Source organism: Zea mays, chromosome 5, assembly GCF_902167145.1.
Source record: "Zea mays cultivar B73 chromosome 5, Zm-B73-REFERENCE-NAM-5.0, whole genome shotgun sequence".
In the NCBI taxonomy this organism is placed as follows: Eukaryota; Viridiplantae; Streptophyta; class Magnoliopsida; order Poales; family Poaceae; genus Zea; species Zea mays.
In genome coordinates, this window is record NC_050100.1 from 2,555,579 (window position 1) to 2,579,882 (window position 24,304).

At 44.4% G+C, this 24,304-nt stretch overlaps 3 protein-coding genes and 1 pseudogene across 3 annotated transcripts; 2 read left to right on the forward strand and 2 right to left on the reverse strand.

Moving 5' to 3' along the window:
* Window positions 1-1,921: 1,921 nt before the first annotated feature.
* LOC103625752 (dolichyl-diphosphooligosaccharide--protein glycosyltransferase subunit 1A-like) lies at window positions 1,922-3,666 on the forward strand (annotated as a pseudogene).
* A 1,400-nt stretch (window positions 3,667-5,066) lies between these two features.
* On the forward strand, window positions 5,067-6,147 carry LOC103625753 (protein VAC14 homolog). The gene is made up of 5 exons (XM_008646149.4): window positions 5,067-5,199; window positions 5,312-5,419; window positions 5,521-5,612; window positions 5,754-5,835; window positions 6,026-6,147. Exons 1-5 carry the CDS (start codon window positions 5,131-5,133, stop codon window positions 6,104-6,106), a joined length of 432 nt encoding a protein of 143 aa, XP_008644371.1. The 5' UTR covers window positions 5,067-5,130; the 3' UTR covers window positions 6,107-6,147.
* A 2,832-nt stretch (window positions 6,148-8,979) lies between these two features.
* LOC103625754 (protein NRT1/ PTR FAMILY 5.6) lies at window positions 8,980-11,994 on the reverse strand. The gene is made up of 4 exons (XM_008646151.3): window positions 11,482-11,994; window positions 11,124-11,341; window positions 10,432-10,958; window positions 8,980-10,103 (listed from the first exon to the last, which is right to left on the reverse strand). Exons 1-4 carry the CDS (start codon window positions 11,633-11,635, stop codon window positions 9,263-9,265), a joined length of 1,740 nt encoding a protein of 579 aa, XP_008644373.1. The 5' UTR covers window positions 11,636-11,994; the 3' UTR covers window positions 8,980-9,262.
* A 6,780-nt stretch (window positions 11,995-18,774) lies between these two features.
* Window positions 18,775-22,483, reverse strand: LOC100191168 (uncharacterized). The gene is made up of 3 exons (NM_001136603.1): window positions 22,395-22,483; window positions 22,075-22,271; window positions 18,775-19,610 (listed from the first exon to the last, which is right to left on the reverse strand). Exons 2-3 carry the CDS (start codon window positions 22,237-22,239, stop codon window positions 19,128-19,130), a joined length of 648 nt encoding a protein of 215 aa, NP_001130075.1. The 5' UTR covers window positions 22,240-22,271; window positions 22,395-22,483; the 3' UTR covers window positions 18,775-19,127.
* Between the last annotated feature and the right edge of the window lie 1,821 nt (window positions 22,484-24,304).

The window sequence follows — 24,304 nt, forward strand, 5'->3', positions numbered from 1 at the left end:
GCATTTGCACTGTGAGTACCCTATTTGTTCTAATACTTTGTCAATATTGTTCTTCTATAATTGATTATTAATCGTGTTCTATGATATGTAATAATGAATGTGCAGAATGGGAATGACCTGAGGACCAAATTTTTAGTAGAATTATTGAAGTACAAGGACAATGAATCCAAAGACAATATTCCAGAAGAAATACAAGAAATTATTAGGCACATCAGATAGATATGATTTTATTTGTAATGATACTCAACTTATTATCCTAATTAATTTTATTGCCTTTTAGGTTCGTAGTATCGTTAGGAACATTTGCCAACATATATTTTAGTTATATGTTGCAAATATGAAGGCAGTTCATATTTCTGTACTTTCAAAGATGCATTGGTGTTTTAGAAGCTTCAGCTTATCCTACTGTAGTATTGTGCTTAAAAGACTCCTATGGGTTTCCATCTTTTTATTGAAAACGAAGTACCATACTATTGTACTGTACAGTGACTTACAGGTATGGAGGGATAGGGCTCATCGCACCTTCTAGCTTCGTGAGTCAAATGATTTTATAATTATTTCCTTTCTATGCTTTTGTTCTTATTTTGTGCTAAGCTGAACGGTGCTTGGTTGTAGTGAGCACAAAGCGATCTTTCTAGCTTACTCGAGGTAGCAGGCAACTGGCGACTGGTGAAACCACAGACTGGTGCCACCAAAGTGGAAGAAATACACTCAAAGAACCATCCTGTCAGTCTCCTTGTCATAGAGCATTCACCTTTTCTTGCAGGTAACTTGGGCTCGACTTACTGACACGAGCAATAGTCTGATAACGCTACAAGACACCGATGTGCAATGGTCGCCGCTCTCTTTGGGATTATGCAGAGGTCAGAGAAACAAATAGCTATATTTTTCAAAGAAAAGAAAAAAAAGAACAGGTATCCTACTGTTTCCATTCTCTTATTATGATTTATGATGTTAGGAACAACTAGATAGTGTTGCCGGCAAAGCACCAATACTATCACCAAATATTATTTCCCAATTTACTATAAGAACACATAATCTTATTCTTGTAATTTCCTAAATCCTAACGAATAGGAAAAGAGGGCCACCCAACTTACAAAGTCTTTTTTGTTTGCATAGGATTATTTGTAATTCTGAATGAAAATTTGTGTGGCACTGTTGAACAGCTAAAGCTAAGCAGGGAGTGCCTTGCCTGCTCCTTCTCTGTTACAAGCCTACAAGGTAACATATTTCTACTTTGCACGTTTACCAGATTGTGGATCTCTGTAGTAATGCCATATTTCTTTTCTAACATTATGCTGAAAACCAGGTAGCAAAGGCTCCCGGTGGCAATGGCGGAGTATATGCTGGTAATCTCTAAATTGTGATGCGGTAAATTCTAAATGTATGCTATTAATGTTAGTCATGACTTTCTGCTTGTTTTTTTTCTTTGGTTGTAAGAAGGCTTATCTTCTTATCGATTTCTCTGACCATCTCCAAATAAGTGTGTGAGTATACCAACTCTTTGACCCTCTATCTAATATATGACTTAATGAAGGGACTCATTTGGATTTTCTTTCAGCTACGTCCTAGGTGCTGTTTTTCTTCAGCTCTGCCAAGTTTTGCAACTTGCAGAACATCCAGTTGTTCAGTAACTTGTAGATCCCAGTCTTTTCATCCATCGTTTTACAAAACGTAAGCTGATGACATATATGTTGCATTGTATATTTCATCTGTTGGATCTGCTAAATGACATTGTTCCTGAGAAATAGGTGGTGCAGAGCAATCTTAACCAATGTAATAATGAAGATATCCCGCTTTCTGGAACAAAAATTGAGATGGTAGGTTGTGATAGTGAGTGTATTCACTTCAAAATGTGAAAATAGAAAATGAACTTTTGAATCCATGCCTTAGCTTTACTAATCTCCTTTCCATTTTTTTCATGTGCAATCTAAAGGAGTCTTACGAACAAGAATCATCTGACAGCAGTGATGAAGAGTGGTCCACACTTAGCACACCACGAAAAACAAAATTACAAGGCAACGAAAAAGTATCACTTACTGAATCAGTACGTTCTGCAAAGCGGTGTTCTAGAAGAGCGCCAGCTAGGGAGCATAATAATGAACATACTCAGAGTGAGCAGCTTCATGGTTCAGCATTGTTGCCCAAACCTCTGGAGAAGGGAAAGACTCTGTACTTGGATGTTCTGACTGTGTTCACACACTCTCTTCAACCATTCCCAGAAGAAATCACTCAAGCCGAAGCACAACTTGTTGTCTATCAGGATAGTGCTCACTTTCTGTCACCTTACCCTGTTAAGGCTCAGACACTTGCTATCAGATTGCCTGGTGGGAGGGTTGAATCATACACAAGGCATCCAAACGCAAAACTTGTGGATTCAGAACTGAAATATGGACCATTTCATGATCTTCCCCCGTTCTCCTACTTACCTGTGATTGTGCATTTTGAGAACAACAATCCTTTTGCAGTTGCAAAGAAAGTTATAAGGGAGATTGAGATATCTCACTGGGGAAACGTACAGATTACGGAACACTACAACATTGCTCATGGTGGTGCCAGACTCAAGGGTGAATTTTCCAGGTTATTCTTCTCTGAGTTTTGCTTGCAATTTTTAAGTAGCTAAACTTCTAACTGGAGATATAAGTTATGTTCAGAAGTAACTAATTGTTTGCCTCTTTTGCAGGATTGATTATCAATCTAGACCTTACGTAAGGGGTGTTTCATCTTTTAGACATCTTATTGCAAAACTGCCTCCAAGGGCACACTCTATTTATTACCGAGATGAGATTGGTAATATTTCCACATGACATTTGTGGAGTGATTCTATGAAGGTAATCTTGTTAGCCGTCGAGGTTTCAACACCAGTTTCAAAATAGTTTCAAAGGTCAAGGTTTCTTATTCTATTTCAGACCCAACTGGAAATTGAACCAAGGTTTCCATTGTTTGGTGGGTGGCAAACAACCTTCACTGTTGGTTATGGTTTACCACTTGAAGACTTTGTTTTCTATTCTGAAAGAAAGAGATTTCTCAATATCACATTTGGTTCTCCATTGGAGGAAATTCTCATTGAAAAGCTTATCGTAAAGGTACGTGTGAATGTGCATCAAACGAATAAATTATAGTTCATTTGTTTAAGGCTACATGGCATACTTTGCAGATTTGTGGCCATTGTGTTTGGTATTCATTATAAACTGCCATCTTTATTTGTGTCGTGATCATAGGAATGTGGATAGCAAGAATAATGACAGGGTATTATGTACTATTAAATTTCCATATTCCATGCCTTTGCATTAGTTGTCTTTGCCCCTTGTATAAGTATCTTTGTTGTTGAACAGGTTGTTCTACCTGAAGGGTCAAAGGATATCGAAGTTTCAGCTCCCTTTCCAACACAGCAGCAGCAAGAGGTAATTTCTCACTGTATGGTGTTGTGAGCTAAACAGTTATCATAATCATTGTTTCTAAAAGCAGTAATTCTTGGTGCAGGTTAAGTATTCACACCTTGACATTGTTGGAAGACCAGTTGTTGTCTTGGAGAAACCTGATGTTATTCCAGAGCATAATTTGTATTTCCAGGTTTGTCGCCAGATTCATTTTTGGGTAATTTGTATGGATAACGGTTTTATGAAAAGGGTAACTTGTGCTCCTATTGTTGGTCGGACCAAATAATCAGTTGATGAAGTCTACCTGCACAAAATACGACTTTAGAGACAGTTAGTTTTGTGTGAAGATATCCCGCTTTCTGGAACAGAAATTGAGATGGTAGGTTGTGATAGTGAGTGTATTCACTTCAAAATGTGAAAATAGAAAATGAACTTTTGAATCCATGCCTTAGCTTTACTAATCTCCTTTCCATTTTTTTCATGTGCAATCTAAAGGAGTCTTACAAACAAGAATCATCTGACAGCAGTGATGAAGAGTGGTCCACACTTAGCACACCACGAAAAACAAAATTACAAGGCAACGAAAAAGTATCACTTACTGAATCAGTACGTTCTGCAAAGCGGTGTTCTAGAAGAGCGCCAGTCACACTTTTTTGTCCTTGTATCTGCAGTTTTTGAATTCAATTGAAGTAAAAGGAAATATCATAGTTTGGTCCTTTCGTGAATTTTTTTTGTCCAATTTTTTGTCCTTGTAGGTTTTTACGTTGCATTAGAAAACATTGTAGGCAACTGATTTTCTAACATGTCCCTATCAGAACTTCCTCCGAGACCATTTCTTGAGATCTTGGCACGAGAACTACGACGACGACGACTGGTAATGTGATTCTTGCGCCTTCGTTTTTCCCCTGTTTAGACTTTAGAGTGAATTAGTATCATTTTGCTTTTTCCTTTCACCTGATTGGCAGGGTCTTAGATTATTCAACATTGATATGATTAGGGAGCACCCCCCCCTTGTCAAGCAACTCACACCATTACAAGATCTACACGACATGGCATCTGCATCGCCAAGGCCTCGCTCAACTCAGCGCGGTGAGTAGCACATGAACAAAAGTGCCCTTTTACCAGTTTTTTATCAGGGTGCAATTCTGGAAGCTCATTGTTTCTATAAAGAATTCAAGCTCACTGCAGTTTACTTTGTGTAACAGGAAAGGTGCATCGATGACAACCCGGTTCTATTGTAACAAGATCAGTGTGGTCCTGGTTGCTTGATGCTTGTTTGGTTTAATTGTATAGCAAAATTAGGTGTTGACTGCCGATACCTGGAGATGTGACACCGCCAGATGTGTCGCTCAGGCCAGTCACACTGCTCTGCTGTTTTTCAAAGAACAACCTCTTGCTGCGTCATCAAGGGGTAGACCAGTCTCTGATGATTCGTGTAAGAATCCTTGGGAGAAAGCAAGTGGTCCTGGAAATGTTACCAGGACATCTCTGGCCCCACAAGGGCTGCAAGCACAAGTAGGTATTTATGTGTTTCACTGAGGAGTGCTACTCATACCCACGATGGGATTTTTTAACCTTAGTCTAAAATTCGCTCCCATGGGCAGTCGAACTCAGGACACTGAGGAGTGCTACTCATACCACAACCAAAACCAAGTCAGCCCTTTCGCTATACTCTTAAAGGGTTTCTTCATTTTTTGTTTTCAATGCTGATTATCATACCTAAAATGAAAAGAATGTAGATTATGGTCGTATGGCTGAAATACTCGTTCGGAGGGCAGGCTCTACTGATGAATTCACTCGGTTGACATCTATCACATGGGTAATTTGTCTTTCATGTTTTCCTGTGATCTTAAAACCTAGAATCTAGACTGCAGAAGCTGGTTTAGTATTTGTAAGAATGCTTGACTTATGACTTATCCTTTGAAGTGCAGATCAACGAGTTTGTGAAGCTTGGTGGGGAACAACTTGTTCCCTACTATGCAGATATATTGGGCGCTGTCTTACCATGCATATCTGACGAGGAGGAGAAAATCCGAGTGGTACTTTCCCATCATGATTCATACACTTACTGCAATGTGAACTGTGTGGTGTGTGCATGTTCAGGAATAGCATTTACTTTAGTTACTGATTTGTTTGCAAGGTTGCACGCGAAACAAATGAGGAACTCCGTGCTATAAAAGCTGATCCAGCTGAGGGATTTGATATCGGAGCAATTCTTTCAATCGCAAAAAGGTTCTCTATAAAGTCCCTTGGAAATGAAACTATGTAGAACTGTTAGGCATCTATCTGTATGCTCTGCCTATGCTGGTATTTGATAATTATATCAACATGAAATTTGTGACAAGGCATTGACCTTTTGTCCTTCATTTCCAGAGAATTGAACAGTGAACATGAGGCCACTCGAATCGAAGCATTGCATTGGTTCTTCACTTTGCTGGATCGATATTGTGCTGAGGTACTAAAAGAGCGATGGTTTTTGGGCTGCATTTTGATAAATTTCAACATGTATCTAAATGTTTTTAAGCTTTTACATTGCTGTGATTTTATTTTGTCAACTTAGAGTTGGACATATGAGAGTTGCAATTCATTTAGATTAACACAAGTCTATTTGGACCTATGGTTTATTTACATATTTTCTGGAACAGTTCTTGGCTTACCTGAACGATATTTTTGATCCACTCCTAAATGCACTTTCTGATCCTTCGGACGCGGTGAGTTTTCTTTGAAAAGCCTTCCAAACTGCTCTGCTTGTTTCTAGAATTTGAAACTATATCCTGTTGTGGGCTGTGATTAGCTGATATTATATTGTGCTATTTGTATGCGATGACTTATAAAGTTATAGTTTAGTACCATTTCACAACTCAATCAAGGTTTGGATCTATTTGGAGGGCACAAGCTGCAACTGTTGGGCCTGGTACTGTAGAACCACACCCCAGCACCATTGGAGTAATAATCTTAGATGATAAAGAAGGGTACAAAGACTTCGCCTGCTAACCAATACACCTCATGTTCTGTTATGTTTTACAAAGGATCAATAATTTTAATATAATAATACGTATAAACAGCGCCTGCCCAGGGTGGGTGGTTGCCATGCTCGTAGCAATCGGCAGACTGGCTGTTCGCTGTACGTGCAAGGAACAACCTCCAACCTGACCAGTCACAGCATTGAAGAGAACTGTGACTATTTCTGCTGGCCCTTGATGACAGTTTTCCCCCCCAGTTATTTGCTACAAGAAAACCTTTTTTCAGCAGAGTAGCTTTTGGACACCTTGTATATGCCTTCAATTAAAGCGTTTGAAACTCTTTGCAGCCTGCTCACGAGAAAATCGGTGTCGTTGATTCCCAATGGATTGTACACCAAGTGATTCCTTCTCTCGGGAACCAGGTAAGGAAGAAAAAAAAGAAACAAATGTGTACAATCAGATTCTACTGTAGCGCCTGAATAGCATCTTCCAAATGCACAGGGGCAGTCGGAGAATGGGAGGGCGCCATGGGAAGGGGTATGAATCTGACGACTTTGATAGATAATCTCATGATGTTTTGTGAGTGTGTGAGGTGCTGTGAATGATCTTTATCCTGGTTGCTGTGTATGCAGTTAAGAGAGCGTTGCCGGAAAGAGTGGGGGCTTTTCCAGACAAGAATGGCAGAAGCTGAGAAAGCATATTACGAGATGATGGGGATTACACCTCCGAATGTAATATTTGTCTCCTAGGATAAAAGTTTCAACCCACATTTTTTTCCTTTGTGTCCAGCAGTGGCTCTTCGAATAGAGTTAGATATTGATGAATGGTACAAGTAGATCATACGTGACGATATATATATATAGATCCTTTGATCCTTCTTCCTGTGTATTTATCGTGGGCTGTTCTCACTAGGGTTCTGGTGAAATGAGAATGATATGTCTGTTCAGTTTAGAGCTTATATTCTCTGAACATAAACATTCAGAATCGACAGCATTGTGCGCACACGAAAATTCTGTAGAAAACATTTCAGACGGACAAGGATGGCCAAAGTATGACACTTCATTGTATACTAGGTGAATGCCCGTGCGTTGCTACGGAGCGAACATGTTACGATAAGATACATTAAAATTCAAAATACTAATTACTATTTTATGTTCTTATTAACATATTTTAAAAGTTAAGATATTTTACATACCTTAAAATTCCTACACATCAAACAAATCCATCATGTGCAGTAAAATGCAATAGAGAAGCATGCAGATACTGATGAGGGACGCGGATTTTTTGGGGACAAAATGAGGGAGCTGTTGGAGCATAGATAATCACTAGGTAGGGGCCCGTGCGATGCCACGGAACATAAATCTCGATTTGTATATCAGCTATGCTTCCTGTGAAGCAAGGAAGCGAACGCAAGCCAGCCTTTTGTATTAGTGCATTATGTTCAGTTCTTACTTGATCATCCCGTGTTCTCGTGTGTGCCATTGCCGAGTGGCAAGCTCAACACTGGTATTGTTGTCTTGTCTCAAATGAAGTCCGCTTCCACAAGTTAATCGGAAATCTTCATGGGTGATAGCTATGTCAGATTTTTCCGCGCATATGGCAAGTAATGCAAGTGATAGCTGTGTCAGTTTACCCCTATTTTTTGGGCATCACTTGTCTCAAATGAAGTCCATTGGAGGTTCGCAATTTATGTTCCGTGGCATCGCACGGGCACCTACCTAGTATAATATACAAATAGCAAGTATATCCATATAAACACCATTACAAAATTTTCTAGCATCATTTAACCATCCATTCAACACACCAAAGATAATTGGATAAAGTAGTAACACTGTGATAGTACTACATAGCACATTACATGGTCATTAAATTGTTGTTAAATAGTAAAAAAGTTGGATGACTGAAGTCCAAGTTCATGCTTCAGATAAGTTTATATTGGGTATTTTATACCCACGGGTTAACGGGTATGGGTGAAGGCGGAACGTTCTAATACCCGTTTACCTACTGGGTGAAGATTTTTGCCCAATAACAGACCCACGGGTATAATATTTAGCCCACATACATACTCTAATGGAGTAAATAACCATTGAGTATCGGGTCGCGGGTACTCATTGCCATTTCTAGTCCTATTCCGTGTCGGTATCGCCGTGTCGGCGTATCTGCACGCGCAGCCGCATGCATATGGGAGACAAAGGCCCATGGACTCGTAGCTTCGGCTGAAAAACGGATCGACCTTCTTTTGCCGAAGAAGTTAGCACGGTTGCCGATTGCCGTTACCTTTTTCTTAACGCGGCCCAGAAAGATTCGCGCGCCGGTCCAACCGAGGAACTAGTTTCGGCCCAGTAACTCGGCAGCCTCTTTCCTCCATTTCCTTTTTCTTTTTATTTTTGTCCCCCGGCCAGCCCTCCTTGCCATTGCCAGTCTGCCACCCCAAGGCCCCAAGTCCCCAACCCTTGAACCCCATCCACTCCTTCCCGACCGACGGGCGACGGCGCGTCGCCGCGTCGGTGCCACCCACTGCCGGTGGCCGGTGCCATATGGCATAGCATAAGGTGGTCCGCCGTTACGCCGCCGACGTCGCCGGAGATGAATGCCTTAATTTGGCATTATTATTTTTACGAATTATATTATAGTAGTAATTAATTTAGCTGAGAAATCACTGCTACAACGAACCAAACATCACTTGTATGTACACGTATCGTTTCGACGACGCGCCAGGCGCCAGTACACATACACCAACGTCTACGAGCAGCATATACAACACGACGTGGCATGAATGTACTACTTGTACCCAAGCTAGCTAGAGCAACAACACGATCAACGAGTAGCTAGTTCCTATTAGCCCCTATAATAGTAATAATACACATGGTCGTGCGGCTGATGCATGGTTGGTTTCATGACCACCACGTACAGCAGCAGCTACGCGGCGCACTCGACCTCGTCGCCGACCCTGCCGGCCCTGACGGTCTGCTTGTACGAGCACTTGGTGGCGACCAGCGCGTAGAATGCCAGGTTGACGGCGCTGATGCACGCCAGCAGCCAGTAGAAGAGGTCCAGCCTGCTGCGGTTGAGGTCCTTGGCGAACCAGCCGGCGCGCCCTCCGCGGGAGCTGGCGCGGTCCGCCGCCGTGATCACCAGGCTGCTCAGGAAGCTCCCGGCGCCAATGACGCTGAGGTAGAGGCCGATGCCCAGGCTGCGCATGCCGTCGGGGACCTGCTCGTAGAAGTACTCCTGCAGGCCCACCAGCGCGAACCCGTCGGCCACGCCCATCAGCGCGAACTGCGGCACAAGCCACAGCACCGACGTCGACGGCCGCGCGGCGCCCGCCGACAGCAGGCGCCGCCGCTCCACCGCCGCCGCCACGCCCAGCCCCGCGATGGCGAACGCCATGCCGATGCCCACGCGCCCAAGGATGCTGATCCCGCGCTCCCCTCCCGTGGCGCGCCGCAGGTACGGCACCAGCGCCTTGTCGTAGGCCGCCACCGTGCCGATCATGGCCACCGCCGACAGCGCGAACACCGACGCCGGCGGGGGCTCGAAGTGCGGGCCCAGGCGACGGTCCATCACGCTGCTCTGCTTGATGAAGAAGGTGGACACCTGCGCCACCGCCATGCCGAAGGGCAGCGTGCACACCCAGATGGGCACCATCGCCAGCACCAGCTTTGTCTCCTCCACCTGCGTCACCGTCGCCAGCCGCCACGGCCCGCAGGCGTCCTCGCCGGCGCCGGGCTCCACTACTATGGCTGCCTTGTCGAGGAACCTGCACGCACCATGCCACGCACGCGTCACGCTCAAGGCTCAACAACCCACCACCGCTGGCGCTCATGCTCCAATTCGATTACGCTGGTCCTTTTGCTTTTCGGAGATCTCATCCAGATCGATTTATTTGTTCGTCCACGAGCAGTAAAGATAGATGGCAAAAACGGATGAACTCGGATCGCAATCACGATGCACTAGCGACTGTTTCGTCAGTTCTATCTAAAGGATCCATTGCATTTCGCGATCGCTTTTTTTTTTTGTTTATTTGAAAGGGAAGCTAAATTAAGGCCGCCGGGGAGAATGGGAATGAGAAGTGAATGCAACGTGACCTCAGCTGGTAGGTGTGGCAAAGCAGCCTCCTCTTGCCACTCTGCGGCCGCCTGACCTCGTACAGCTCGGCGTCGTCGTCCGGCAGCGGGAGTCGCCTATTCCTGAAGGCGGCGACGAGGACCTGGAGCAGCGGCGTGAGCGGGCTGCCCTCGGGCACCCTGTAGCGGTAGTACCGGCGGCCGGCGAGGAAGACGGCGAGCGAGGCGGCCATGACGGCGGCGAGCGCGACGGTGGCGGCGCCCCAGCCGGCGCGGTCCTGCGCGTAGACGACGGCGGTGACGCCGAGCAGGACGCCCGAGCAGAGCGCGCAGTTCCACCAGTTGAAGAAGGACATCTTGCGCACCCGCTCCGCCGCGTGGGCCTCGTCGAACTGGTCCGCGCCGAAGCTCTCCAGGGCCGGCTTGTGCCCGCCGGTGCCGGCGGACACCAGGTAGATGCCGGCGAAGAAGAGCGCCTCGTGCAGGCGCGGCGAGCGGTCGGGCCCCAGCCCCGGCGCCAGCTGCGCCGTCGCCAGCACCGTCAGGCCCTGCGGTAGGAGAGAGGTCAGGAATCAGGATGGCCGCCGGACGGGGGAAATGTGGAACACACACACACTACACACCGCAGCTGATCAGGTGCTGGCTGCCGCCTGCCGATCGGTTGTCGATCTCATGGGCCCCGTGCATATATAAATATTAGTAAGTCCCCTCACCAGCAGGTAGACGGCGGTGGAGACGACGACGGTGGAGAACCTGCCGAGGTAGCCGTCGGCGAGGAAGCCGCCGAGCAGGGGCATGAGCGTGGTGACGCTCATCCAGTAGTTGGCATTCTTGGCGGCCGCCTTCATCTCCTCTTGCAGCACCTTGGTGAGGTAGATCATGAGGCTCGTGGCTATGCCGAAGTAGCTCAGCCTCTCGCTGAACTCGATCACTGCGGACGTGCGTGCGAAGGGAGGAGGAAGTTAAAAACAGCTACGACGGGACGACGACAAGGAGCGACCGGTGGTCGGCATACATGCATGGAGCTCCGATCCAGACTAAAGCTAATAATAAGTAGTAAACAGCACTCACGGATGATGAACATGGCGGCCTTCCAGGACCCGGTGGTGGCGCGGGCGGGAGACCTCCCGCGGTGATCGACGGAGGAGTCGTGCACCCACGCCTCCTCGTGGTCGTCGTCGTCCATGGCGCCCCTAGCAACCTCCAAGCTCTTGGTCGTCTCCATATATAGTCTCCTCTCCCGAGCAACCAAACACTCCGCGCGCGCGACGCCGACGATGGAGTTGAAGAAGACGGACTCACGGACGGTGAGGTCGATCTCGCTTCCCTTTAATTTGCTAGTGACGAAAAAGGAGGGTTTGGTTTGGTCCGTCCGTCTAGTAGAGCAGCAGACGATTGTTCATGCTCTTGGAGAGCGCTAGTGAGGCTGATCGAGAAGGGCTGGCCGGTGTGCTCAGGTCTTTATATTGTTTATTTATTTACACACATATATATACACACACATGGTAAGAGAAGCAGGCAGGCAGGCAGGCAAGAGGAGGAGCTGGGAAGAAAAGGAGAGTGTGGTCGCTGTCGAGGAGAAAGATGTGCACGAATCGGATCGAGTAAAGGAGAGTTCCTCTCTCTTTTGTTCGGGCGAGAGAAATGGAGGGAAAGAAAGGCAAATCCGTTGAAGGGATTTGATAATGTGGCATGGCATGAAATTGTTGAGTGAAAAGAGGCGGGCACTCACTTGAGACTTGACTGACTAGTGGATGGCTGGGCTGGCTTGGCCCTTGGCTGACTGAGAGCCAAAAGCTGATAGTACTTTACTAGCAGGGGCGCTGTGGTCGTCTGCAGGCAGGTACATACCATACCATACCACGCCGATTCCACAGGACAGTCATCTACCGAAGTAGATTGCCTGGAATGAAGTCAGAGGTGCAGACGGCAGCAGCCAGCAGGTGGTGACGCAGTGCAGTGCAGTGCAGTGCAGTGCAGCTCGCGAGTCGCGACTCGTCCGCACTGATGGTGAATAAAATGACCCTGACTTGTCGGCTCGTTTGAATTATGGTTAGTTTGGCCCATTTGAATTATTTTAGGACCTAAAATGATATCATATTTCGGTTCGTTAACGAGTCAGTTCACGAGTTAAAAGGGCTATCATATTACAGCAAAACAAAATTATATGCATATCATTTAAATAACAATTTATGAACATGTTATAAATATTTAGGATCTATGATCTATGAGTTAAACTAATAATTGATTAATTATCTCTATGTGTTAAATTGGTCTATGCGAATATGTGCGCGAATTGTGAACTAATGAGTAATGATGTGTGTTATTTTGGTGTTACATTGATAAATCTGTAAAACTATGAGTATAATTACTATTTTTCTATTGTTAAATTAGTTTAAAATTATTTAAAAATTAATTATTACTATACACGCATTTTTTCAGTCTGGCTCATGAGCTAAACTAGTCAATTCGAGCTTATAACTGTGCTGACTCTGCGACTCATTAGTTTAAAGAGTCCAGCCAGCCTAAACTTGAACGAACCGAATCAAACTGGCTAAATATCTAGCCCTAGTCAGCACAACAGTTCATTTGTGATAGAATCGTCATGTCATTCTACGAAGAATCCACCGCAGACTCCTCTAGTCAGAGTCGGAGGATGATGGATGGGATTTTGCTCCGAACGGGAAGTAAAGCTGGCTACCGGACAGTGCGGAGGAATGAACTATGAGGCTCGTTCGAGCACCATCCTTCTCTCACCCCTCCTACATTAGCTTCTGACTTCATTTTCACCTCTGCTGCTCCAGTGTATAAATTATACTAAATTAATAAATTATAGCCTCAACCTATAGCCATATTAACTTTTTTATTTTAAAATTAAGTAATTCATTTAAGTTTATTTCAACATTTAGGAATCACACAACATAATGAAATAGTGTGTGAAATGAGCTCCACCTAGGTAGTGGTATTTATAGAGACTGAGAATGAAATTTATGATTGTTTGCATATTTTTGATTTTTTTGGACTATAAAAACAGCTAGATACAATGGAAACCGCCTGTCACTCTATCTCGTGCCAGTGCCCCTCCCTAGTCCGAGCGAGATATCGTCCACTCTCACCAGGCGCCAGCCGTGTCACCCGGAAACGCTCTCCCGACCTATTCTCGCCTATAGCCGGCCCCTGCCGTCCGCACTCCCGCCCCCACTGACACCAGCCTGAACTGAGATCCGTTGAAAAGGAGATGAACACTATCCGCATGATTGGTTGGCACGCTCATCAACGTCAGGCTCGCGCCAGTCTGGACGGGCTGGGATCTAGGAACCTCCCGTCCCCGCTCATGCATCTAATTGGTGAAAAAAGTACACTGCATTGCACCCGCCCGTGTAGATCAGTCTTTGCATGTGCATGCAACCAATCAGCGCTTTGGACGTAGTCAACGCATGCGGAGGACATGAGCGCGGGTAGCAGGGAAACTAATCATGTGGTATATGTTTGTTCATGCATCACCTAGTGCATGCAATGCAGCCGGATCAAGATCGTTTTCAGGATTCAAACTACGATGTTGACTGCTCTTGGATGTGCCCATCGGACCGTCGCTCGCGGCTAGTAACCGCATTCGCCTCTGAAACGAAATATAATTGCCCCGTCCACACAGATCACGTTGCAGGTGTGAGTCCAGACTGAGATTGCTAACCACGACCTTGTCACATACGTACACCACACATCGTCGTCATCGTACGTCACACCAGTCCAGCTCCTTTTGAATGCTGGATTTTCGCAGGAATGCTATATAAATTTTAAAGGAATTATTAAAAAAACATAGAAAAAACGTAACGTATAGCGGTACTGTTATTTTAAGTATTTGCGTGCGTCAAGCTCGCTGAAAAAAATGCTCGTGGATCCATGCGTGCACTCGCATCGCCGACAGCGTCGAGTTGGATGCGATTGGCGACGGATTCACTCCACAGTCCTCACCTTTGCAGCTCCACTTGGGCTTGTTTGGCTTTACAGTCAGTCAGTGCCCGCCGCCAACTAGCTAGCTAGCTAGCTTATTCCAGCACATGAAACAAATGCCGCTGATCGAGATTATATTGGCCGTCATCATCGATCACAGCCCAAAACCACTGTCAGTTCGTCATGCTGAAAGGGTACTTACTGCTCTAGCTGCACCGTACGTGCTGCAAAGCGGCCAGAGGTTGGTGAGGGGGTGGCATCCACTGGTCTGTGTGGTACTGGTAGTGGCGCCATGCATCGATCTGATCAATGACGTGTGCCTTTGTTGAAAGAGGATCTGCTGATTATGTAGCCATGTATGTAATAACGACCACTGGGTAGTGCCTTTGTAGAGCCGTTAACAGTCATCCACTCATTCTGAGCAGTGAGCCTGATGACAACGTGCTGGGAACAGTACATGGTTCCTTTCTTTTGGAGATGCCAATCAGATCAGACGTCCCTTCATTGTAGCCTGTAGGCGAGGTGGTATTGGTAGCCTTTTGTCCAAGTCGTCTGATGGAAAAAGAGAGGAAATTGCAGGCGTTTTAGATGTATAGTAATAACATGTTTGTTTTGTTTTTTCCCAGTAAAATGCAAAACTGTTAGTTTAGCGGTGGTAAATACTCTCTCCGTTATTTTTTATTTATCGTGTTTTAACTAAAAAATGAAGTAACCGGCGACAAATATTCTAAAGGGAGATATTCTAAATAAGGGTCTTCTTGTGATTTGTGCAGGGGTCCCATCTTTGACTTGCACACCATCCTGGAGCATGGAATCTCCTTTACCAAAATTCTCATTATGGGAGAACCCCTGTCCTGCACTGGCAAGCTAGAGACTGATTGAAATAAAAAAAATTTAGTCGTTGTGGCAGATTGCATTCCAGCCACACGTGAGTATTTGCTTTTCTATTACGGCAACAACAAATATGCAAAGCGTGCAAGCGAATTTTTTAATCTGTTAGACCATGATCCAACTATAGACATTAGTACAAGAGGTTAAGTGTGAAATGAAATTATATGATTGGATCGTGACCTAACGGATCAGAATGTTTATTTGTATGCTTGCACATAAGATCGATTGTATATTAGTTGTTGACTTCTATTGCACTGGCCGCACAGTGGTTTTCTAGCATGGCCTACTCTAACCCTCTCTACCTGATGAGGACAAGCATATGGATGGATGGATGGATGGATGAACCTCCTTTTTTCCATGGCAGGCAATGGTGGTGGCGCCTACACGCGAACGTTTTTAAAATGCAAGAATGTAGCCATTGGAGTAAGTGATTAATTATCCATACATTCTGGGGATCATGATTTGAGGCAGCCAGTAACGAGAGGAATACCTTGCCGCTCTTGCATTGCATCCCAGCAAGCACGCACGCACTGCCTTCTCCGGTGTCCGTAGTGCCGCTTCACATCAATCCATCGCCAAGGGTAAATTTTCTATCTGGGTTCAGTCGTTAACCAGCACATGCACGTTCCCATACAATCCCGAATTACCGAGTGCCAATCCGCATCAATTTACATCGCTACACGAGTAGCGTAGCCACCCCCACCTTGACGAGAGATCGCGATCAGGGCCAAAGCTGCCTGCCACTGCAACCGGTGAAGAGAGAACGACGCATTGGATTCTGATGCTACGAGCGAGCCAGGTTTCTAGAACGGCCTGCAACGCATGCATCCATGCTTGCTTTGGCCTGCAAAGAGAACACACACACACACACACACAAAAGCCGGTCAATGCATGGCTATGCGCGTTCTCGGCGAGGGGACAGCACACGATTCGGCAGAAAACGTTTCGCGTCGCCGGGAATCCCCCCCGTCGGCGCAGACGCGCACTTGGCAAATCACAGGCAAGACTCAAGAGGCGCGCATCGAGCGAGAGTCTGCTTCGGGCTGAAAAGACTGGCAGTTTTTTTTTTCTTTTTTTGGTGTGGACAGAACATGTTCTTCGTCTTCCTCCCTCCTTCCCTCGAGCGAGAGTCTTCTTCTCTCGGCGGCAGCTGCAGGCCTGCAAATGGAGGTCGCAAGTTGGTAAACACCTCGCAAATCACAAGGCGCAAGGATCGATCCCGGTGTCGCTAGCAGTGGCGCCCCTGCCTTATTCCCTCTCCCTCTCTCTCTCTCTCTCTCTCTCTCTCTCTCTCTCTCTCTCTCTCTCTCTCTCTCTCTCTCTCTCTCTCTCTCTCTCTGATGGCTCGTTCCATCTCCACAGAATCCAGCCACACGATGCTCTTCGGATTTGGCAACGCTGTCGACCCTCGTCCCTGAAAGACTGGGCATCTGAATAATCTGGAGCAGTGCTCGCGATACGCTGTCGCGGAATGGATCGGCCGAAACCAGCACGGCGATTTAGCACTCCCGGCCTGTTATCGTGGAGGGTTCTTCTGTTTTTTTTTTCTGCTTCTCTCTGAAAAAAGACGTCGACTCGGCAGAGAGTGTGTTCGCAGTTATGCATGGTTGTCACACTGACTGACATGATAGAGAAGATGCAATGCAGTTCCAAAGTGGGAGATGGAAAGATCAGCTTCAGCAGAGAACTCCATTCTTTTTTTTGAAGAATCAGTAGGGGTGCCCCTGCTGAGAAATTTATTAAGTAAGCGAAACGAAAACGTTAAGACAGGGTCTTTTTACAAACGTTAATAAGTAATGAAAAGAGAATACTACTCCTATGCCTGTCACAGGCTCAGCCAATTCGGGATAGAGGTATCAAATTTCCCCCGTGCTCTGTGCATGATCAATCGCAGCTCTTTGCTGAATTCCTGTGTACAACGGTGCACCGAAGGATCCTTGCTTGAAAACAACCACTCGTTTCGGCTTTTCCAGATGCTCCAAGTCATGAGAATAATAGGGCCAACCCAAAAGGCATGGATTTTTGTACTCTTTAATAAAACTGTGCTGAATCTGCCTAATCTTAGAACTGATTTCCTGAAAGGATGGGCAATGGGCATCCGAATTAGTTCTCCTGTAAGGAGGATTGCGTGGGGGCGTGGCCAGACCTATCTTTTCCAAGGTGCTCAAGACAAATGCTGCACAAAGTTTATGATGTTGTCTTTATCAGCTTCGTTTGTGGAATAACTGGGCTCTGCATGCATGGGCTGTCATTCTCCTTCCTCGACAAGAAGGATAGATTCTGGTGAAATGGGGACAGATTGGTACAAGGATGCGAAGCCAGAGGTGAATGGATCAAAAAAGTTTGAGATGAGTACTAGCAGAGGTATGCATGGTGCTTGGTACAGCACATGGCCAATGAAACCAGCAGAAGGGCAAAAACACTTGCAGAACAGACGACCTGTTCAGTAAAATGGTCTCTTGTTAAGTTGGTAGTATTCCTCATGTCCTGAATTTAACTCCTTTATGGAAGCGAATTTTCTCACATGGATAGGGATCTTCTTGACTTAATGTCCGGGGTCTATTTTACCCTCGCAGGTTTGTTCATCGTGGAAGAACAAAGAGTATATTTTTTTAGATGAGCTGGAAGAACAACAAGTGTGGAAACAATATGCTTCAAATTTAAACTCAATGCAAACCTGATTTCGGGTTTCCAATAATAATGTGGAAGCTTGTTCATTCTAATCTCCGATACCTTGTTCGGTTATTCCCATCACACGTGGACTGGATGGGGTTTAAAAAAAGATAATGAAAGATTTTAACTTGTTTGATATATAAACGCACTCGATCCCACCTAATCCACATGGATTGACAGGAAAACGAACAAGTCCCTAGGGTCCTTTGAGAAGGCTAGTAAGGTGAGCTGATTCATCAAAACTGGGTTTCTGAATTAATGATCTTGGGTGAAAACGAAGAAAAAAAAACACCTGCTACGAAACGAATTGAATGACAGTGGTAAGGATGCAATGGCGGATCCAAAGGGGTGCAATGACAAGTTCATAGGAAACTGACATTGCCACTTGCTACACCCATCTTTCTTAGGATTTTCAGGTAAAAATAATATCTGCTTGCCAAGGATAGATTGTCACGAAATGGATCAGATTAGATCACGAGAGTGATGTAAGGATATAAAGCCATAGATGATGTATCAGCAGTTAGAAATGAGGTTGAGGTAATTACCACGAGTTATGCGTGGTCCCTCTCCCTCGTTACTGATGACAGCGTCAGTGTCAGTGTGCAACTGGAAAGACCCATTGTGCTAAAGCTGATAGCAGAGAACCGATTCTGTCAGAATGGGCAGCAACGAACCACAGACCACTGAACCCAAAATCATGACGCGTTATGTGAAAAAAAAAGTTGAGTACTGTTCACACGTTGCAAGCAAGCAACACGACGATGTTCCAACCATCACAAGGGGGCGAAACCATGAAGAACAACACATGCAGTTCGTAAGAACGGAATGGCAAACACGGGTGGATGTTCTAGCACAGGAATCAAAGTATATCTGGTAACACCGCAAACTCGAGTACAAATACAAGAAATATCTGGGTCCTTTTTCCAGCAGAGGGCTACTTAAGATAGAACACTGAAAGAAAACACCAAGCTGGGCTCCACGCAAGTCTGCCAACCATCGCTCTCTACCAAAATTTCAAAAACTACACGCCATATCTACCTGAGAGGAGGATTTCTTTGCAGAAGTATGAACTGTGATTACAACCCACCGGAGTTACAGGCCAAAAGGAGTCGTCACCTACATAACACCTAAAGTATCGTACGATCCATGAGGTTTCTCTCTCTCTTTTTTGCAGCAGCAGCAGCATGTCTTTGTCTGCACACCTAGGAAGAGCAGCACCCTCCCTTCATGTTGGCAGACGAATCCGCAACGTTGATGGTGGTTCCTTGACCTGGAGGTCCACTACCTGCTGCCTCTTGGGCTGCAAGCGCCTTCTTGCTTATGATCTGATGGATGTCGGAGAGGACGGTCTGAAACGCCTTCTCGACGTTAAGGGCTTCGAGGGCGGATGTCTCGAGGAAGGATAGGCCTTCCTTCTCCGCTAACGCCTGCCCATCTTCCTCTGGAACCGACCTCAGGTGGTTCAGGTCGGACTTGTTGCCGACCATCATGATCACGATGTTGGAGTCCGCGTGGTCACGGAGCTCGCGGAGCCACCTCTGTATGTTTTCAAATGTCTGCTTCTTCGTGATGTCATAGACTAGAAGTGCACCCACGGCTCCTCTGTAGTAAGCACTTGTGATTGCACGGTACCTCTCTTGCCCCGCAGTATCCCATATTTGAGCTTTGATGGTTTTCCCTTCGATCTGTGATGCAGTTCCAAACTTAATCAGAAGACATCAAACAGAACGATAGTGCTCTCCCAGAAACAACTTAATTTTCAATCACTTGCCAACAGAAAATACTGAAAATACCTTATACATTGAATAAAAAGACAACAGTAAATCAGTACAAAAGGGAAAAAGAACAATATAATAATACATCCAAACAATTCTCAAACTTTCTTATATGTGTATTTAATTAATCAAAGGACACGCCTTCAGAAAATAGTCCATGTTATACATGGATATGGCCTTTTTTTTGAAGTAACAGGACAAATCCACTAAATAGTAACAACATAATCATGAACTCAGGATAACAATTATGACACACAGTTCCTTGTTCTGAAAATTGAAATATTCCTGACCTAGAGCCATACACTTACATGCTCTCAGCAAGTTGCTCATTTTTGTACCTGGTTGAATAAACCATTTGTAACCCATGGACCATGGTAATAAAGGCAATAGTTTCATCTTTCATGTTTGATTTGCAATCACAGATTGATAAAACACAGTGCTTGTGTATGCTTTGTAAATACACCAGACAATGTATCAGTGAACTCAAAAACAACATATGGCAGAACTACAACTAAAACAGCAGTACGCAAACAATTTTTTTTTCAATTAGGATTAGAATCATGTTGGTAAAGTTGGATACAGGAAAACCAATTATGCATCGCTATTATAGCTTAAAAGTTAAAACAACAAAAAACAATCAGCAAACAAGTGTAAGCTCGACAGTGTTGCTGGATAATGAGACAAAAGAACCAATTAAAGAGTGATGACGAGTTCATATATTTAAGTGAAAGACGAAACAGACATGTCCAGGAGCAACTTATGTGCAATTGGATAGAGTTTAAAATGACAAGCCGAGAAACCTAAAAATTGAAGGATACATATCAGAAACATGCATGCAACTCAATATAACCACCAATAACAAAAACATAAAAAAACTTTTAGTCCCAATCAAATTGGGGTAAGCTGAAGTTGAAACCCAACTGAAACCATAGGTCAAGCCGTCAAGGTTCACGCACATGGATAGCTGTTTTCCATTCGTTTCTAGTCAATGCTAAATCATCATTCCAAGCCTTCTTTTACTGCATGTACCCATGTCAACTTCGGTATTCTACTGTCTCTCTTCCTATTGCTATCACGTCTAGAATTCTAAATAAACGGGTGCTCTAGATGTCTCCGTTGATATGTCTAAACCATCTCAATCGGTGTTGGAAAAGTTTTTTTTCAATCGGGGCTACCCCTAAAATATCACGTATATCATCGTTCCGAACTCGATTCCTTCTTGTATCGCCACAAATCCAATGCAACATACACATTTTTGCAACAATTATTTGTTGAACATGTTGTCTTTTATAGGCCAACATTTTGCACCGTACAACATATCAAATTTAATCATCATCCAAAAAAACTTACCTTTTAGCTTCTGTGGTACCCTCTTGTCATATAAAACGCTAGATGATGACACCACTTCATCCACAATGCTTCTATGGCTAACATATTCATCAATATCCTCGTCTTTCTATAGCATTGATCCTAAATATCGAAAGATATCTTTCCTATGCACTACTAACCTTCCAAACTAATATCTCCTTTCTCATGTGTAGCAGTGTCGAAGTTACATCTCATATATTCAGTTTTAGTTCAACTGAATCTAAAACATTTAGACTTGACTCATAATTCTGATTTCCTATTTACTCTTCTCCGACTTTCATCAACTACCACCACATCATTTGTAAAAATCCTACACCAAAAGATATCCCCTTGTATGTCCCTTATAACCTTATCCATCGTTAAGGCAAAAAGGTAAAGACTTAAAGTTGATCCTTGATATATTCCTATTCTAATCAGCATCACTTATTCAAACATTAGTAAAAAAATTATTGTACATATCCTTAAATTTATGTTGGTTCAAAGCTCATCACAAATTATTTATTTTATTTTGTGTGTTTGTTCGTGGTACTGTTGCAACGTTAACTCACAGTCATTGATTGGCACTATATTGACTGAAGTCTTGCTGTACTGGTTACTAGCCGAGGACGCAAAAATTGTACCTCCAACGATAATTAGTTGTTTTTCTTCAGTGCTTGTATAAATATGACCCATAATTCCATAACAATTTCAATCTCCACCTATCAACAAAAATCACTCACAGCAACACTTACTTTTTCTCGCAAAGAGCAACACAGCAACACGGGAACTTTCACAGATCTATATGCTAATGCTGTGCAGAGCACACAACGTCCTTGAAATCATCCCAGCAGACCCACCAACAGTGGGGATGATTTAGCTATCCCGAATTTCTGCCCGAGTCCAAGCCAAAACAACCGCCTCTGATAAAAACGCCCCAGCCCCAGCAGTATGAACCCGCCGAATGCAATAAATCTCTCGACTCCCTCATCTAGGGAGAGATTCGAGGGCGGGGAGGGAGTGGGCTTACCTGGAGGGTGCGGGTGGCGAACTCGACGCCGATGGTGGACTTGGACTCGAGGCAGAACTCGTTGCGGGTGAACCGGGAAAGGATGTTGGACTTGCCGACGCCGGAGTCGCCGATGAGCACGATCTTGAAGAGGTAGTCGTACTCGTTGTCCACTCGGTGCGCCATCGCCGGCCGACCACTGCCCACCGCCGCAGATCCTGCAGCACGCGTGCCACCGAGATCCACCCAATAAGAAGCCCTGACGATGACGCGCCGCCGCGCGGATCGATGATCGGGTCGGGAAATGCGGGCAAAGCCGCTGCAAATCGCGCGTTGCGTACCTCGGATTGGAGCGGAGGCTCGTGGAGAGATCGGAGGCCGATGGAGGTGTCGACGATGCCGAGAAACGGAAGGAGATGTGGGCGTAAACAGCGCGGCAGGGGATGGGAAATGGAAGGGAATAGTTAATTCATAATTTCTCAATCATTGAGGGATCGAAATAAAAATATTCAAGGCAGTTTTTTTGTTGTCAGACAAAAAAGAGTTTCAGATACTTCGTGGCTCAAGAAAACAATACTAACTGCCGGTTTAAGAAAAACCAAACCTTTCGTCCTTTCTATTAAAATTTAAAAAACATTACTTCCTCCAGCCCAATTTAAAGTTCGATTAAATAATTAATGAATTAATACAACTGTTCTATCTAATTTATTATTATCTATTTAAATATAGACATAAAATTAAGAGCTAAAAACTATTTATTTTAAAGCGGAGCGAGTAATATCTATGTCTTCATTTTTAACTATTTCATATTAATCGGTCTATTTAGGTTGTCTCCAGTGTGTGTATGGTAGGTAACATTGTTTGTATAATAAAATTTAAAATAAACCACTAGCCAGTACTACTAGCTTGCTATTAACTAATAACTATTAGCCGGTTTTTAGCTGGATGCTAGCTATTAGTTATGCGGTATGAGAAAGACCTCATATTTCCTATTAAAATATTATATGCTTTGATTAGTCTAATCGTACTTAGTAATCATTGCCATGACTGCTATTATTTTTAGGTAGATTTAGTTGAATTCAAAATTACTTGATTCCTTTCAAGTAAAAATTACATCTTTTTAAGGCAGGGAGAGGAATGGACCGTAAGAGGATTTGGGTTTCAGTTTAATATACGAAGCTTTGGGTGTATCTGATCTCCGGGTTTAGGCCTCCTTTGGAATAGAGGATTAGTAAAACATAGGGATGGAAAAAATGTAGGAATAGAGTTGCATGTCACCTTCAATTCCACAGGAAAATTTTCAAGAGGTTGGACCTCATGTTAAAAAACCTCCAAAATCTCACTACAATGCTCAATTCCATAGGAATTTTATAGGATTTGTTGCAACTCAATCCTTTGTTCCAAAGGACCACATAGGAAAACTTTCCATAGGGTTTTAATCCTTTAAAATTCCTTCACTTTTCCCTTCTTCCAGAGGAGGCCTTAGGTAGTGTTTGGTTGAAGAGCCAAGTAGAACGGAGTTGTTCTGTTCCAGTTTTGTTGCTGTTTGGTTACAAAGGAACTAGAACGGAATGACTCCAATTAGAGAATATTCTCCTCAGATCCGGAACCATTCCGCTCCAAAAAATCAATGGGACGGAGCCGCTCCGTTCCCATCCCGCTCTCACAGTCACGCTCCATTCCGTTCACTCTGCAACCAAACAAAAAACAGAGCCGCTCCGTTCCAGATTACCAAACACAGAACAGAGCGGCTCCGTTCCTAGAATCAGGGATGGAACGACTCCGTTCTACTTGGCTCTTCAACCAAACACTACCTTAGAGTTTTTGACGCGTCAGGTGAAGTAAAATAAAATGATTAGGAAAGATGTCCACGTGAAAACAACGTCACGTTTTCTGTCGGCCCCACATGGTTGCATGTTACTAGTAGAGGTTTGTACTACCATTCTACCTGTACTACCTTTTTTTTGTAAAGAAAAAGACACATTTGCATTGCAGGTTAGCGGTTGGTTGATTGCAATGGTAGTTGTCGGGGTCGTGCACGCGACCCAAAATCATGTGCCACTCACAATCCTTTTTATAAAACAGTTTGAACTTTGAAATGGTCGGCTTTCTAGTAGAACTACCCCGTCAACAGTCTGGGTAGATTTGACTTTGAGCCGTTTGTTTGACCATGACGGTGGATGCTTTTTTAAAAGGTAATCCCTCTGTTTTAAAATAGTAGTCATTTTAGTCTAGATTTTTATGTTTGTAT

Excerpts from the sequence above, each read along its gene's own strand:
- LOC103625754 (XM_008646151.3), bottom strand. The coding sequence starts at position 11,635 with ATGGAGACGACCAAGAGCTTGGAGGTTGCTAGGGGCGCCATGGACGAC. Across the intron at positions 11,342-11,481 it reads GGCCGCCATGTTCATCATCC|TGATCGAGTTCAGCGAGAGG; the intron begins GTGAGTGCTGTT and ends GCACGTCCGCAG. Across the intron at positions 10,959-11,123 it reads CCACCGCCGTCTACCTGCTG|GGCCTGACGGTGCTGGCGAC; the intron begins GTGAGGGGACTT and ends CTCCTACCGCAG.
- LOC100191168 (NM_001136603.1), bottom strand. The coding sequence starts at position 22,239 with ATGGCGCACCGAGTGGACAACGAGTACGACTACCTCTTCAAGATCGTG. Across the intron at positions 19,611-22,074 it reads TCGCCACCCGCACCCTCCAG|ATCGAAGGGAAAACCATCAA; the intron begins GTAAGCCCACTC and ends ACTGCATCACAG.
- LOC103625753 (XM_008646149.4), top strand. The coding sequence starts at position 5,131 with ATGGCTGAAATACTCGTTCGGAGGGCAGGCTCTACTGATGAATTCACT. Across the intron at positions 5,420-5,520 it reads AGGAGGAGAAAATCCGAGTG|GTTGCACGCGAAACAAATGA; the intron begins GTACTTTCCCAT and ends TTTGTTTGCAAG. Across the intron at positions 5,836-6,025 it reads TGGATCGATATTGTGCTGAG|TTCTTGGCTTACCTGAACGA; the intron begins GTACTAAAAGAG and ends TTTCTGGAACAG.